This window comes from Corella eumyota, chromosome 5, assembly GCF_963082875.1.
Source record: "Corella eumyota chromosome 5, kaCorEumy4.1, whole genome shotgun sequence".
NCBI classification, from domain to species: domain Eukaryota; kingdom Metazoa; phylum Chordata; class Ascidiacea; order Phlebobranchia; family Corellidae; genus Corella; species Corella eumyota.
The window spans coordinates 10,850,092-10,866,295 of NC_137494.1; the positions used below are offsets into that span (position 1 = coordinate 10,850,092).

A 16,204-nucleotide genomic window follows, 5' to 3' on the forward strand; every position below is an offset into this window, starting at 1 on the left:
CGACGCCATGACCGGTTGTCCACACATTAAATATTTATTACAAATTTAAGATAAAATACTATTAAGAACCTGGTGGACAAAATTTATAAGTCTACAAATTATTAAAACAGCCACTTGTGGTGCACTAGTAAATTATCGAGTGCAAAAAACTAGTTAAAATTTGCGACTAAATTACGACAACTGAATACTGGCTGTAGGGCGGGCCATCATCTAATTCTAAATAAATATTAGATACATTTTTTCGTGCAAATTTTATTGAAGTGACAACGAAAAAGCATGGTAAAGCAAATAAATGTCTACTACATTGGCAAAAAAACTGCAAAAAAGATAAAGTTAACACTTGAAATCCTATGGCAAGAGAGCGAAAAAATGTAATGCAAGCAAAAACATAGTAAAGCAAAAATAATTAATACCAGAACTCTCAAAAACTGATTTGGAAAATTATTTTTATTGTTAATAGTTTAGGAAAATAAAAAAAGTTTACAGAATAATTTGAAATAGACAGTATTGATTAAAAGTAACAGTGAATAAATAATGAAGTTTTGCGAAAATATAATCATGCGTACCACTACAAAATAACACTTTGTACAATAAGTTTAAAGCACACTTAATTCCAGTAACACCATAATTCAAGAAATAATCTAAACAAAAGTTTAAAAAATTTTACAATATATTTTTTTTTTATTTGCTGTGTGAAAAGGTCAATTTCACAGCCTTTAGATGGACAACATTTTTGCTGAACCTTTTTTGAGTTGACCTTGGCAGTAAGGAAAATCATAAAATTTAAATAATTTCAAGTGAACTAGCCTAATAATTACCTGGTTTTTGACTTGGCAGAAGTTTGTACCATTTTTAATGCCTTACTAACAAGCAAAACAGTACAAAACAGTGGGAATCAAACCCAGGACCTTATACAGTAAAGCTAAATGTGTTTATTTAGGAACAAAAAATTTAATAAAAAATATAAATAAATATTTTAATTCAAATGTTTGAAAATAGAATAAACTACAGTACCTTGCAAGCAAGCTGTTTAGAATTCAATTTTGCATGCCTCCACCATTTCATTATGCATCATTACCTTGCTCCCTGCCGCCACCAAGTGAATATTTTCACCTTCTAACTCTGCATGCTTTTTCTGGTACCTAATAAACATCCATTTTTTAGTAAACATAAAAAAAAAAAATTTTTAATTTAAAAACATATTTATTCAATAAATTAACAAAATATAGTAACCAACCATGCATGAAGGGCAGGTGAATTGTGGGTAGGTATCACAGTCACCGTCTGGGAAGGAGCATCAGTTTGAGAGTTTTCCCATGTCTGTTTACCATCCAGCAAAAAGTTTAAAACATTTTCGTTCGGTTCCTCACAACTCGAGTCTATTCCACTCACCACATAATACCTAGTAAAAACAAAATTAAATATACATATACACCAAGTAGTGGTAAGAACACTTGCTACACCATACATGAAGTCGTGGGTTAAATCCCCACTGCTCTCATTCTGTAGCGCCCTTGAGTAGGGCGTTATACATTATGAGTAACAATATTTATCCCAACCCAGTCTTAAATAGAGATTTTCATACTTAAGAATTTTATTGATTATAATTGCTTGATGATTCATCCACCCATTGGGTTAGCTGGAATTTGTTACACCTAAATGGCCTTACTTAAGGATGCTTTAGTGTTTAAGCTGTGGAAATTGAACCCAGAAGCTCACATAGTAAAACCAAGTGTTCTAACTACTACACCATGCTGCTAATTAAATAAAAAAATTAAAAAAATATGAAATTTATAATACATACTTGGATCTAATTCTTTCAAAGAATTCAACGCCAACAGAGTTTTGGTTAGCGTGATGTGGTATGTAAGCCAAATCAAAATAAAATGCCGACCCTAAAAAAAAAATTTAATCAGTATTAAAGTAAAAAGTTAAAAAAATTCGAAATAAAACAAAAATAAAAGTAAAATGTTAAATTATATCAAAACAAATAAAATTACCTTGCGATGTTGGTTTTGCAGTTTTTTTAGCTGAGGTTGTTGCCTTAACCCCGTCCTGGACCATCATGGGGTCAAGGGTGTGGCAGGGTGATTTCCCTGTTTCGACATTCGAGCTTGATTCACAGTTAAACCCATCATCTTCAAAATTAACTACAAAAATATATTTTATAAGAATAACAAAAACCCAACATGTCTTTCTCTTATTTTTCCATTTTTTGTTGGATGAAATAAAAAGCTTAAGCATTTATGAAAAAGAGTATTAAATTAAGGAATTATTGCATTTTGTGATTAATAAAAAATATAAATCATAACAAGTTGTAACTCACGGTAGTAAAAGATTAAATAAATTTATTTTAATCAACTAATTAATGAGTTTTAATTTAGGGAGTTTGTATCAGTTGAAGAGTTAAACCTAAAAACTAACAACTTTCTTAACTCCCAACCATTTTTTAATAAAACTTTTAAAAGAAACAAATTTTAAATATTTTTCCAAACCTTTTACATCTTTCAAATCCGTTGCCATTGCCATAGAAACCCGACCCGGCAAGCTTGTTTCAACCAATGTGAAAGTATGATCATTATCATCAAACTTGGTTAATTCGATTTTAACACTATCCTGAGAGGGATCAGAGGTCAAGGGTGAAGAATCAGGGGTCAAGGGTAAAAGGTCAGGTGTCAAATGGCCAGTTCTCATTATTTCAGGTGCACCAAAGTCCGGATTAAAGTCATTTTGATTTTCGGGAGTTTCAATTTTAGTTGGATAGGTGTCAGATTGTGTCAGATTGCCTGCCAAGATGCCAGGTTGCTCTTCATTGTACTTTTGTTTTTCCAAATTTTCTAAAATATCTTTGTTTTGGTTAGTATCATCAGTTTCAGAAGCCTCACTTCGACTTTCAATAAAATTAGTTTCAAAAAAATCAGTAAAAGGTTTATTCGCTTGAATTTCTTGTGGATAAAATTCGTTGAACTCTTGTCCAACCAAACTTTCACTAGTTTCATATTTTTTATTTTCTTGTGGTTGATCAGCTTGTTCAAAATCAGTTTTTGGGTTTATTTTCATTAGTTGAGAGCTATCATCAAAACTAACCAAACTGACAATTTTGTCTTCAGTCTGGTTGGTGTTAGAATCTATAAGCTCAAAATCATTTAACAACGTTGAAAATTGTTGATCTTGATTTTCAGATTCAGGATTTTTTTCAATTTCGTATTCGAACACTTTTGGCATGTCATTGTCTTCATTACTTTGATCTTGAGTTAAGTCTTGAGTTTGAGTTTCAGGTTGGAAATCTTGTTTCAAAAGTACAGGATTAGTATCCATAATTTCAAGCGAAGTTTGGTTATTAAAGTCTGGCATTTCTTCGCTGAATGTATCAAGACTCTTTTCCAAATTCTCGAAAGCTTTATTTTCATGAAGATTTAAAGCATATTTCGGTTCTAAATCTTCAGTAAATTGTATATTTTCACTTATCAGCATATCAGGCTCAGGAGTATGTCTTGCATACTCTACATTCGGCGATTTCAGATTTTCAAAGTCAGCAAAATCATTTTGTTTTTTTGAATCACCAGCCGCTTCAACGTTGTCAATTGGGTTGTTGTTTTTAAAATCACCGCTAAGGTCAACAAATTCATTTTCAATTGAAATATCAGTGTTAATATTTTGCACACATTGGCTTTCAGTGTTGGCTTCTAATCCTGTACTTCCATGCATTTCTTTTGTATCTAAATCACTACTAAAAATTTCAGATTTTTGTTCTAATTCCCCGTCACACTTTTTGTTGTCATCAAGATTTGAACTTAAAACCTCTTGTTCAAAATAAGGAGTGTCACTTTGCTCACAGTCAATTGATTCAGTTTCTCTATTAAGAATTAACAATTCCGAACTTGGGCTTTCATTTTCCGAATCGACTTGCCCAAATTTTTTATCCTTTTCTTGAATATTTTCAGAATCACAAATCAATGATTTCGGTTCTGCAAGGTTGTCAAAAGCAGATATTTCAGCACCACGAAGTAAGTTATCTTGAACTAAAACTAAATTTTCATCGAAAGGTTGAGAGTTGTTTTTTAATTCAACAAAGTCATCCCTTTCCTCAGGAGGTTCGTTAAAGTCTTTGCCATGATAATCATCAGATACAATATCCTGGTTGGAGTTAATTACCTCAACATTGCTTTTTGTGATGATCAAGTCAGTTTCAGTTGGTTGAATTTTGTCATTTTCTTCATATATTTTATTTTTATCATCAATAACAGAGTCTTCAGTTTCTTTATTAAAATCACTGACTGTATTGGGATCAAAAGATTGTAACTTTTCAGAGATTTCAAAATCTTGATTCATACAGTCTTCAGTTGGTTTTTCCATAGAAATGCCTATTTCAATGTCGTTTTGCATGTCATCGGAAGATTTGACATTTTCCAAATCCGATTCAGGTAGTTCCGATTCTTCTTGTAATTCTGAAGTTTTAGTCTGAAAGTCGCAAGCAATATCGTCACCCACTGCTTTAAAGTTTGTGTTATCGTTTTCAAAATTACTCCCAGATTCTGTGAACTCATTTTCTTGCAAGTGATTAGCATCTTTCCTTTCATTTGTGTGAAAATCTTCAACATTTTCAATAATACCAGTTTGAACATTCTCAGATTCAGCAAGAACTGATTCTTTTGGTATATCTGCATCTTTTTCCCCTAACTCCGTATCTTCATCCAAGAAACCAATATTGTCATCAACACTTCCAACTTCTAATTCACACTCTGGCAAATCTGACTCTGTCAAAATTTCAGAGCAATTAACTTCAGATAATGAATGTAAGTTTTGCTGAAGATCATGCACTAACAAGACATCACCAGGTTGGGCTGCTTTTAAATCTGATCCCAAATCCTGATTGTTTATTTGTTGTAAATCAACATTCGATATATTATCAGTAGATACCATGTCTCTGTTATTTATCAATTCTGCTTCATCAATGGTTTGAAAGTTACTGTTTGTGTTTGGTTCGTTGGTGTTAATTAATTTACCGTTATTTGCTTCATTATTGGTAAACAATTCATTACTATTATCTGGTTCTGTATTGGTATTAAATTCACTGCTGGTTACTGGTTCATCACTAGCAACTGATTTTTTGTTGGTTGCTTGTTCATCTTCGGTTATCAATTCATTACTGCTGTCTGGTTCTTTATTGGTATTCAACATACTGCTGGTTACTGGTTCATCACTGGCAACTAATTCTTCATTGGTTGCTTGTTCATCTTCGGTTGTCAATTCATTACTGCTGTCTGGTTTATTTTTGGTGAACAATTGACTGCTGGTTACTAGTTCATTATGGGCAACTGGTTCATCACTGGTTAAAAATTCACTGTTTGTGACTGGTTCCTTATTGGTAATCAATTCACTTCTGATTATTGGTTCATTGTCAACAGACAATTCAAACTTGTTATCTGGTTCATCTTTGGTAACCACTTCACTGTTTATGTCTGGTTCATTTTCATTTACCAATTTACTGCTGATTACTATTTCATCATGTGCAAGCAATTCACTGCTGGTTCCTGGTTCATTGTTAACAACTGGTTCTTCGTTGTTCACTGGTTCATCATCCACTTCATTATTAGAAACCAATTCAAAGCTAGATACCAAACTTTCATTACTGGCCACACCAGCAGCAGAAACCAATTTATCATCAGCAGTTGCTTCATTGGCAGATACCTGTTCAACATTAGGCACCATATCAGCAGAAATATGAACCAGTTCCTCTGATTTAGAATTTCCACTTTCGTTTAAGCTTTCTGTAAGATCAATTATCTCAATGGGGGCTACTTTATCAGTGCTGGCATTGTCCTCAGGTTTTGTTTTCTTCGCAACATTTTTTATTTTATCATCTGGTTTTTTAGGTTTGTCAGTTTTTGTTGTCCCTTTACTTGTGCTTGGAGCAAATGTTTTTGATGTAAACTTTGCCGGTAATTTTTTAGAAGGCGATGATTTGCTTGGTTGATTTTTACTGAGAGTTTGAGCAGCTTTGACTCGATTTTCAGCCCTTGCTTTTATTGGACCAGTTTTGGTGCGTGGTGCACCAGTAGATGGTTTTACTTTTTCCATTTTTGCTCTTTTGTCAGCTGGTTTATTAAAACCGAGTGCTTCACGTTTTGCTGGTGCATTTTCAGATGGTGCTTTCTTTGGCGGAAAAACTTTTTTATTCAAAGGCGCTGCCTTTTTAGGAGCAACCACTTTTTTGGTCGGTTCAACCTTGCTCTTAGATGGTTCGACTTTTCCTTTGGTTGGTTCAACTTTTCCTTTAGATGGTTCAACTTTACCTTTGATTGGTTGAACTTTCCCTTTTGATGGTTCAGCCTTTCCTTTGGGTGGTTCGAATTTTCCCTTAGATGGTTCAGCTTTTCCTTTTGATGTTTCAACTTTACTTTTAGATGGTTCAACTTTACTTTTTGATGGTGTTGTATTTGTTTTGGATAAACCAGTGCCCTTGGATGAAGTCAAAGTGGTTTTTACACCAGTATTAGAACTGGAACCAGCAGAATTTGGTTTCTTTTTAAGATTTTTACTTGTGGCATTTAAACTTTTTGCAGAAATTTTGGGTTGAGCAGTTCGAGATGGCTTCGTTGCTGTATTTACTTTAGAAGTACCAGATTTGGTTGGTGTATTTTGAGTAGGTGGTGTTATTTTTCGACCATTCTGTTGACCATTTTGGGAACCGGAATTTTGCTTCTGGTTTAATTTTGTTCCCAAACTTCTAGGGGCCTTTAATGGAGATTTAGATCCTAACAACAGAAATTTTTTTTTTTAAATTCGAATAACTTGATAATAAAAAAATTGTTTGAAGTAAATTAGCAACAACATTTTACCTTTAGTGTTGTCAAGAATGAACTGGGTTGGAGTTGGAATTTTAAGAAAATCAAGATGATTTATTTTTTCCAAACCTTCCAATATCTTCGTCTTTAAGTTAAAAATAAATATTTTTTTTTTAAATATAAAAAAACTAGACCATTGTTTGAATTAGACTAATAGTTTGTGTCTGCTAGTAAGAATTTATAAATAATTGCCACCTTTTTTAAAATATTTTAAAATGTGAAAAATCAAAAAAAAATATTAGAAATGCATATGTAATAGAGTTATTATTTGATATTTATACATCTATGTTCAATTTAAATAAAATAAAATGCCTATAACGGGCATATAAAATATTACAAGGAAATAAAAGTTGAAAGTAGCGATTTTTACAACAATTAAATTGCAGCTTTGAAGAAAAAGGCACATAAATAAAATAGTATTTTATATTCTAACCTGTGGAGCATTTCCTGGAAACAAAATTCGAATAATTTTATCTTTATTTGCTTTGGGATGAAAAACCAGCAAACAAGATATCGAAGCCAAATCGGACATTAACGATTTTCCTGGTTCACCATTCGGCATGGTTACCTAGAAAAAAACACAAAAATGTTAATTGCAAAAGGTGGCACTGAAATATTGCACATTTGCACAATTAAAAAAATGTGGCACTGAAATGTGGCACCACCTTTGCACAATAAAACACACACTAGCTTTGTTAAAATAAATGAGATATGCCACATTTTTTTAAGTTAAATTTCCACTACTGTCATAATGCCAAAATGACAGTAATTGCAAAATGTTGCACTGAAATATGGCACATTTGCACAATTAAAAAAAAGTGGCACCATTGCACAATAAAACACACACTAGCTTTGTTAAAATTAATGATATATACCACATTTTTCAAATTAAATTTCCACTACTGTTATAATGCCATAAAATTAAATAAAAAATTATTAAAAAATTTATTTTAACCTTTACATAAACAGGTTAATTAATCAGCTATGAGATACTGTGTAACCATCAATAATAAAACTAACATTATTATTTTTATTTTATATCACAACTAATACAGTTATATTTGCTTACAAGTCGAAGCAACAAATATGCACAAATTTAAAAATAGACCAAAAAAGCTTACCCCTGTTTCACGCATGAGTGGTTTTGACCCCAACCCCCACTTTTCCTTAATATATTTTAACTCCATGGTTCCCTCAGATGGTGAAAGAACATAAATATCAAGTTTTCCAATCCCGATGTGGTAGAAAACAGTGATCGGGGTAATTTGTTGGGTGAGGGGCTCGATTTCTATGTTAAGTGCCTAAAAAAATTTTAAAAATAAAATTAAATATTTTTTGCTTATTTAAAAATATTTTGAAAAATGTATTTTAATAAAATCTTACCCTTGTAAGTCTCAAAGTATCTTTTACAACATCGGTAGTTTTCACTGCTAGTTTATCCTCATTTTCTTCCTCATTTATCTCACTCTGGCTCCCTCTACTGAGCACATGCTCGTAAAAGTTATCGGGGACATTCATGAAAAACATTCCGATATCTGGTGAGATTTTACATTGGGACAACTCCTAAAAAAAATGTTTTTTGTTAATAATTTTTAAAACCTCGAAAAAATAAATTAAATGTTATTTTTTTAAAGTTTTTACATTTAATGGAAATTTATTCTAGCTCAGGCTTTTTGTTAAGAACTTAATAATAAAAACAATAAATTTTTTAATATAAAAAAACATAAAAATATAAATTTATTTAATTAAAATTGTGTTCATACTTTTTTATTCTTTTAATTAATTTGTGTAGTTTCATTTTTAATTTGATGGATTAAAATGTTAAACAATCAAAAACAAGACTAACAAATTAAATTGAGAAAAACAATTGATTTTTGTGTTGTTTTAATTGATTTTAAAATGTAATTAAGTACATTAAAACAAAAAAGAATTATTTCTAATTTATTTTCAGCGCTTTTTTAAAATAAGTTTATATATAAAATAAAATCGATAAACAAAAAATTTAAAAGATAGAAAATTGAATATTAAAACCAATGCAATTGTTCCAATAATAACATTACAATATAATAGAAACAGTTTTCAATTATTTTGTAAACCTAATTTAATTGCTTACCGAATACTCCCTAGAGGTATTATCCATTGGCAGATGTATTTGTTTTTCTTGTGCTTTTCTTAATAGAAAACTGTTTATTCCATTTAAACTGTCAGGATCTAAGTGAGTGGCTATAATACAATCCAATCTGTACTGATGCCTCAGTAGTTTCCAAAACCAAGGTCTAAAAATTCCAAAAAAATTAATAACAAAGAATTTGTCAATATAAAAAATGTATAATTTAAAATGTTTTACCATATTTAAATTTTGAAACTTTTATTGGTTTATATATAATAAAAAACCAAGTATCAACTAATTTATAATTTTTGATGTAAAAAAAATTAATCTTAATGTTTTTTTTGTTATGTTAGAGCATCTCAAAAAATTGTCAAACTCACTGTATTGCCAACAAAGAGTAAAAAACAACTTATGTAAAGGCGTTAAATTTTACATAAAAACATTCTATATTAATTTATAAATAAATTATGAAGTAAAAGAATTTAAAAACAACATAGACTGAATATAAAATATTTAAAGCTATGACATCATAGATGATTATGATATCATAAGTAGTTTTCAAGTACGAAAATTTCGAAGACTGATTTAGAATTTTATATAAGTCTTGTTTACTCGTCTAGACTGCTTTTGAAATATTTATGAAGGAAATTAAAAACTCCTTATTATTTTATAAAACGCATTTTTGTAATTGTTATGGCTTTTTTCTAATGAATAAACAACTAAAATATTAAACATTAAAATCTCTGAGTTAGAGTACAAGTTTCTATTTAATAAATTGTTTTTTTATCTCAAGATGATGGGTTTTTATATTTAATTAAAAAAAAGTGTGCTGTTGTGACATGTTAAAGGTATTTCTAATTGCCAGACTTAAACCCAAAAAGTGTGGCATTGTTGTGACTCAAACCCGAAACCTTTGGGCTAAAAATTAGATGTCATGATTGATTTTCAACACTACCAGGTTTTTAAAGAATTTTTACCCACCTTGGTAAAGAGCCCCCGTTAAGCAAGATATTAAACCCATCACACACAAAAAAGGCAGAATCCCCTTTTCCCCCTGGCATGACATATAAACAGGGGTTCTTTGTTCGCAGTTGACCCTCCTGGAGTGGGGGCTCAAGTTGATTAAAAATTCCTTCAGTCTTAAAAATAAAAAAATTTCGATTTTAAAATTTTTTTTAAACATTTAGTAACAGATTTTTTTAAGTTCAGTATATAATAAAAATAAAATGTAGATTTATATTTTTTGTAAGAGATTACCTGTTCAGACAATAGGTCTTCCAATATTAAAGTCAGATTTTGAAATCCCTTATTTAATGATGGCGATGATAGAGGATTAGACTTATCTTCTAAAAATAAATTCAAATTATACTAAATATTTTTATTAAAAAAAAAATTAACGAGAAAGGTTAGAATAATTGTATATATATGGGGTCTATGCAACAATTTTTACTTAAAAAATATTACATATGCCTAATTTTTATTTGATACCATATTGAAGTCTAAAAATACCTATTTTAAAAAAGATTTGATAATTTGTTGTATATATAAAATACAAAAAACTTTTAGTCTCCGTTTAAATATGCTTAAAATTTTACAGCTATACAAAATAGAAAAACAAAGGATCGGGCCACACCTAATATTAATTATTCACAACAGCTAAAAGGCATATGCTCTCCAGACATATAAATTATTTATTTAGCCAGACAGGTTTTTCACTTTAGTAAATAATCAATATTAATTTCAATCGACTTTGTGCAATTTATTAAAATTATATACATAACGCCTTTTTTCTTTTTAAAATATTTAACCTTTAGATTTTTAATGCTACTATTTATTTTTAAGTTATTGTAAAGTAAATTATAACATTATGATCATGTGTAGTGTATGTATACTTTAACAGTTTTTGTATTAACTTATAACCTTGACGGTCCTTAAAAAACATCTTATTGTATTTACAGTCTTTGGAATATATATAATTCTTGTATCTTATTACTTTACAGTTCTAAAAATTTCTAAGGAATCATAAAGTACATGATTTAATAAATTTTGAAATTAAAAAAAGTTTTTGCTATTAAAAGGTATTTACCCATTTGTTTTTGTTTCAGTATTGGATCGACAACTTGAATTTTAAGTGAACTTTCAAGGTTTTCCCGCCAAATCTCAGCATTTCCGCAACTTATCGTCAATGAATTTTCAAACTTGCCCATCAACATTTTCACTCTTTCTTCTACAAAATAAGGTTTAAATGATTTTACCAATTTTTATCTAAATATTCTTCAAACAAATTTTATCACATAAAAAATAATGAACTTCTATTAAATAAACAATTTTGTTTGTAAGTAATACTAACTAAAAACCAAAAATATAAAACAATAAATTATTACTAAAAAATCTTTATAATTCAATATTTGAATCGAAATCTGGTTAAATATATTGCAAAAAAGACCAATTTCTAACCCGTCAAAAGTTGGTTAAAATCTTGTACAGAATATAAACCATCCTGTAGACACCATCCTGAACTTTGGTCCATAAAATGGCCACCAAACACCAGTAAAGAATGTTCCGATGGTGTGGTCAATAATGTGGCAATGCTCTGCCGTAGAATCAGGCATGTTGGACTACTTACAAGCTGAATTGTGGTGTTGTCACAAGCGTGATTTAATGTAGTACATCGAGCTATTAATTTAAATTTTATTCCTTTAAAAAATATTAGAAAAAAATTAAAAACCATAATGGAATTAAAACATTTGTGTATATATAAATTAAAAAATGGTTAAGTTTTGTTAAAATTAACTTGAAACATATTCATTTTATAAAATAAGTTAAAACTAGGTGACTGCATATATAGCAAATTATGAAAATTTTGAATAAGGGTTTTAATAAAATAAGATTACTTTATTTATATATATACATGGATTAATAGTCTAATTAAAAAATAAGCAGATTAATACTTTTAATTAAAAGAAGACTTATACAAGGGTTAATAGACTGAAAATAGATTATAAATTAAAATTGATTTTTCACTAAAATTTAAATTAACTTTTCAAAAACAAATGACTAAAAAATTAAAAACCTAAGCATTCTTCCTCTAAATGACTAGCAGAGTTGATGTTTAGACCAAGAAGCAAATCATCAACATTAATAGATTTTAGCTCATTTGCCCATTGTTGTATCCCTAAAATTAAAAGAAAAACAATTTTTTTTCGTCAAAAAGTTTGTCAAATTACCATACTAAAATAAAAATTTATTGTACAACTCCTTTTTTGATTTAAAAAGTTGTTATATTTGGGTATCTATTAAATATACTGAATGAATCGAATGTATATATACCAAGTGAATATTGATTAAGTCGCAAGCCAGTCTGGAAACCAGGGCAGTTTTCGACGAGATCTCGTGCGTGCAAGCGTAAAAAATGGCGTGACCGCGCGTGCTAAAATTTAAGGTCTACGCGTGCCTGCGCGATTTATTTTTTTGCGTGTTTTAACTAAATTTGGCTTAAATAAGGCCTCAGTATTGTGCGTGCGCAAATTATTTTTAAAACCAGGCGTGCAATACGTTAATTTCAGGCGTGCATTTTTTTTACCGAAAAAAATCTTGTGTGTGCACGCTGCTCTACTTTCCACACTAGGTCGCAAGAATCGCACAGATCAAACCTTTAACACAATTCCTACATATTTGCATACACCTAATACATGCAATTCATTGTTTTTATAAGTTTTATAGATACTGGTTATAATTTATCAAATTTAGGAAGCCAGATATTATTTTGAAAATTCTGCTAAAAAGGAAATGTTCTGAAGTTACAATTTTTACGCCTAAATTTTTTATTTAATTAATAACTTTAACATATATACCTGTTTTAATAAAGTTGACGATAAAATTAATGTTGTATTCATCTTCCACCGTTCCCACAACAACAAGAACATTTAGTGACGTCATAATAACTGTATTGTAACCCTATTATAACACCTTTCTACTCTTTAACATAAATCTAAAAAAAAAATGAAAAGTAATTTTGCCGAATTATTTTGTTTGTTTACATTTAACTAAAAAGAAATCCATAAAATTATTGCAATTTGTCTGCCAGTCTGTAACATAACGATTACAAGTAAAATTTAAAAAAATATATAATCCCTTAAAAGATAATTAGTAACCTAAAAACTCACTGTTCATAATTACTAAACAGAGCATATGCTAAAATATTGATAAAAACATAAAATTCTGTTTAAATCCTGTCACACAGGGATTCTAGAGTGCAGTCAGCCAGTGCAGGCCGCTGTTTAAATTTAAAACGCGATAATATCGATTGGTCTAGACGCAAATGTTTCTCTTCGCGAAGAGAGACATATGGTAGATAACCTTCACACTATGACGTCATAATCAATAAAATTGAATTTGGCGCCACCACTTCATCTTGAAAAATTGTCCAACCAATAAATTTGTTTTAACATTAAATTTAACAGATTATCAAGTATTTAGATAAATAAATATAAAATATATTTTAAAATAAATATAAAATTTGCTTTTACAACATAATATGGTCTATTTAAATCAGTTTTCCTAGCGCCGCGGTTTTGGTGACCATGCCATAACATACTTAAAATTTTTATGTAAACATTATTACTTTTGGCATGTTTTAAATCATTAAATTGATTTTGTCATTTTTTCACGTCGCATTGTTGTAATATTAATTGTATATCGTATTTATTATTTACTTTCATCAATGTAGTTAATAGATTTGGCTTTGCAGCGTCAATTCATTGGTTTCAATTCATCTACTTCCACGTTGTGGCAGCCTTGAGTACGATGCTATAGACGGCACAAGCATCTGCAAATCCGATACCAATTAACATGTTATTTATCTGGCAAAGTGCTCGAAAAATATTTAAATCTGCCGAACGTAACTCAAGACTAGGTCAGGGTACCAAACTTCGTTTTTATTGTTAGGTCGGCCTTTTCACATTTTAAAAATAAAAATTAATCAGCTTTAAAATTATGAAAGCTTAATAAATCAAAAAATGATCACCCTTGAACGTGTTTAACATATATAACTTCTTTCTTACCTACAAACTTAAGGTACACAAAGCCTTAAAATGAAAATAGTTTGTTAAATAAGCTTTTAATTATGCATTTTGTTTTATAATGGAATAAAACAACTAACACACAAAAAATGCACTATACAATTCTTTATTACGTTTTAGCAATAGGTTATTGATTTAGCAACCATTGGTATATAAATTGGAGAATATAAAATTTTAAGTTAATAAAAAATAAAAAGATATTTCAATACCCAAATGATTTCTCCCTGAAATGTTGTATGTTGTAATTACAGCGTAATTACACACCATGGGGCTAATTGTATTGCCTTAACCCGCTACATTAAATATTTGTATTAGCTTACATATTTCAAAACTTATTACGTAAGCACACAAGTTCTTAATTTTTATATAGCTTAGTCAAGCTTATTTTTAACTATAGCTTAATAAGTTTGTTATATATTAAAATACTTTAAAACCGCATGGTTTGTGCATAGGTGATTTTATAAGTTTATAAAAAAACAGTTCCTTTACAATCAATTAGACATTAATAAAATTTGGTACTAAACTAATTAAACAATAAATAAAAAAATTACTTTATAATAAGCTTGATTAATATTTGAGTCTAACGTGCTATTTAAACAGGGCGTAAAAATGTGAGGTTATGGATTCTTCAAAAACTCAAAACCCCCATGTCATGTTGACAATTGCATTGTTTGCCACGTGGGGCACGTATTTTTAATTAGTTAAACAGGAGATAGCGTCACAGTAGCTCTCATTGTAAGCTAACAATGTTATCAGACTACATACCGGCCAAACTTCATTAACACAAGTTACATAACTTTAATATTCAGACAAAGATAAGAACGCCCTAACAAAATTTCGTTTTAAGTTTAATTAACATTAAAATTGACCTTTCTTAAAGTTATAAAGCATTTATTTATAGAAAAAACAAGGCTATAATTAGTGAGGTTGTAGCATCTCAGTTTTAGAGCATCGCCATGTAATTAGACAGTGGCAAAAATGAGTAAGTTCAAGATGTAATTTTTTTGTTGATATCATTTCAAGTAAGCTTTATGTGTCATATAAATGGGTGAGGCTCTTTGATTAAACCGCAGTTAATTATTGTAATTTACAAAGTTTTCTAATCTAAGAATAAACTTAAGTTATATATAGATTAAAAAAAAAACAATAAAACATGTTACGTTAAGTTTAAAACGGTAAATTATTTATATCGAGCATTTAAAGTTAAGTTAGACTTAGCAAGCCAGGGAGATTATGTAAATTTAGAAGCAAAATATTGACATTTGTTTTAGAAAAATCAATTCAAGTGTAAATGCGATAGAATTGTAAAAAATAAAACATAATGTTGACATTTCAATTAGTGGTCTGGCTTACTGATAAGCAGCATGTTGGTATATTTTGTATCGCGATGCACAATGTTTGCAAACACTTTATCTATGCTTAAATTTAAATGCAATTCCTATAAAACAAACATAAATGGGGGTAACTTAAATTTAAAATTAAGTTTGTTAAAGTTTTGACATTAGCCCTGCAACGGATAACAATATTTACATTCAAACACTTTGGACTGCAACATATTGACATTGTCTTTAACAAGTTGAGCCATTATTACTCAATCGATATCTAGTATCGAGCTTTAACTAAAAAGGCAAATTAATGTTTAATTATTTATAGAATAATGAAGTCATATTAACGCCATGTTTAGTTAATATCGACCATTTTAAGTAAGCTGATTAAATTATTAGCAAATGGATTAACTAAAATTGTTCTTGAAGATTGTAGCTAGAGAAAAAAGTGCACTTGTGATTTTATTAATATTTATCACACTTGGTCAGGTTATTGCTTTTATTTATTTAATTTTGTTTGCTTAATTAACAGTCTTTCGGTTTTGGAAAAGGTTCGGTATTAAATATAATACCTGTTTTACCTATTTGAAGTAAAAATTAAAGGTTTCTGATTTTGAGACAATTGTCACCATTTTAATGTTGTTTAGCAAGAAGTGAGACAAAAAATAATTTTAAATGTCAGTTTTAATAACAGGATTTCAAATCATTGACACAAATGCTTTGAATTAACGTCATTTAGCTTAGGCTTAAAGAGGCGTGTGAGCGAATCAACCGTAAGCAAGTAAAATAATAACAGCTCTTCGCAATTCAATGTACGTAAATGTCAGATCATTTTGCGAC

At 29.5% G+C, this 16,204-nt stretch overlaps 1 protein-coding gene across 1 annotated transcript; it reads right to left on the reverse strand.

Moving 5' to 3' along the window:
* Positions 1-244: 244 nt before the first annotated feature.
* LOC145751916 (uncharacterized) lies at positions 245-12,949 on the reverse strand. Its single transcript, XM_082568072.1, has 17 exons — positions 12,813-12,949; positions 12,032-12,133; positions 11,416-11,634; positions 11,045-11,185; positions 10,216-10,304; positions 9,940-10,097; positions 8,962-9,124; positions 8,232-8,411; positions 7,970-8,149; positions 7,282-7,416; positions 6,843-6,933; positions 2,496-6,758; positions 2,001-2,150; positions 1,805-1,895; positions 1,238-1,402; positions 1,015-1,142; positions 245-641 (listed from the first exon to the last, which is right to left on the reverse strand). The coding sequence occupies exons 1-16, from the start codon at positions 12,895-12,897 to the stop codon at positions 1,031-1,033; spliced, it is 6,324 nt and encodes a 2,107-aa protein (XP_082424198.1). The 5' UTR covers positions 12,898-12,949; the 3' UTR covers positions 245-641; positions 1,015-1,030.
* Positions 12,950-16,204: the final 3,255 nt, after the last annotated feature.

Coding starts and splice junctions, on each gene's coding strand:
- LOC145751916 (XM_082568072.1), bottom strand. CDS start 12,897: ATGACGTCACTAAATGTTCTTGTTGTTGTGGGAACGGTGGAAGATGAA. Junction 10,305..11,044: donor ACTGAAACAAAAACAAATGG/GTAAATACCTTT, acceptor ATTTATTTTTAG/AAGATAAGTCTAATCCTCTA. Junction 1,143..1,237: donor TCACCTGCCCTTCATGCATG/GTTGGTTACTAT, acceptor GATGTTTATTAG/GTACCAGAAAAAGCATGCAG.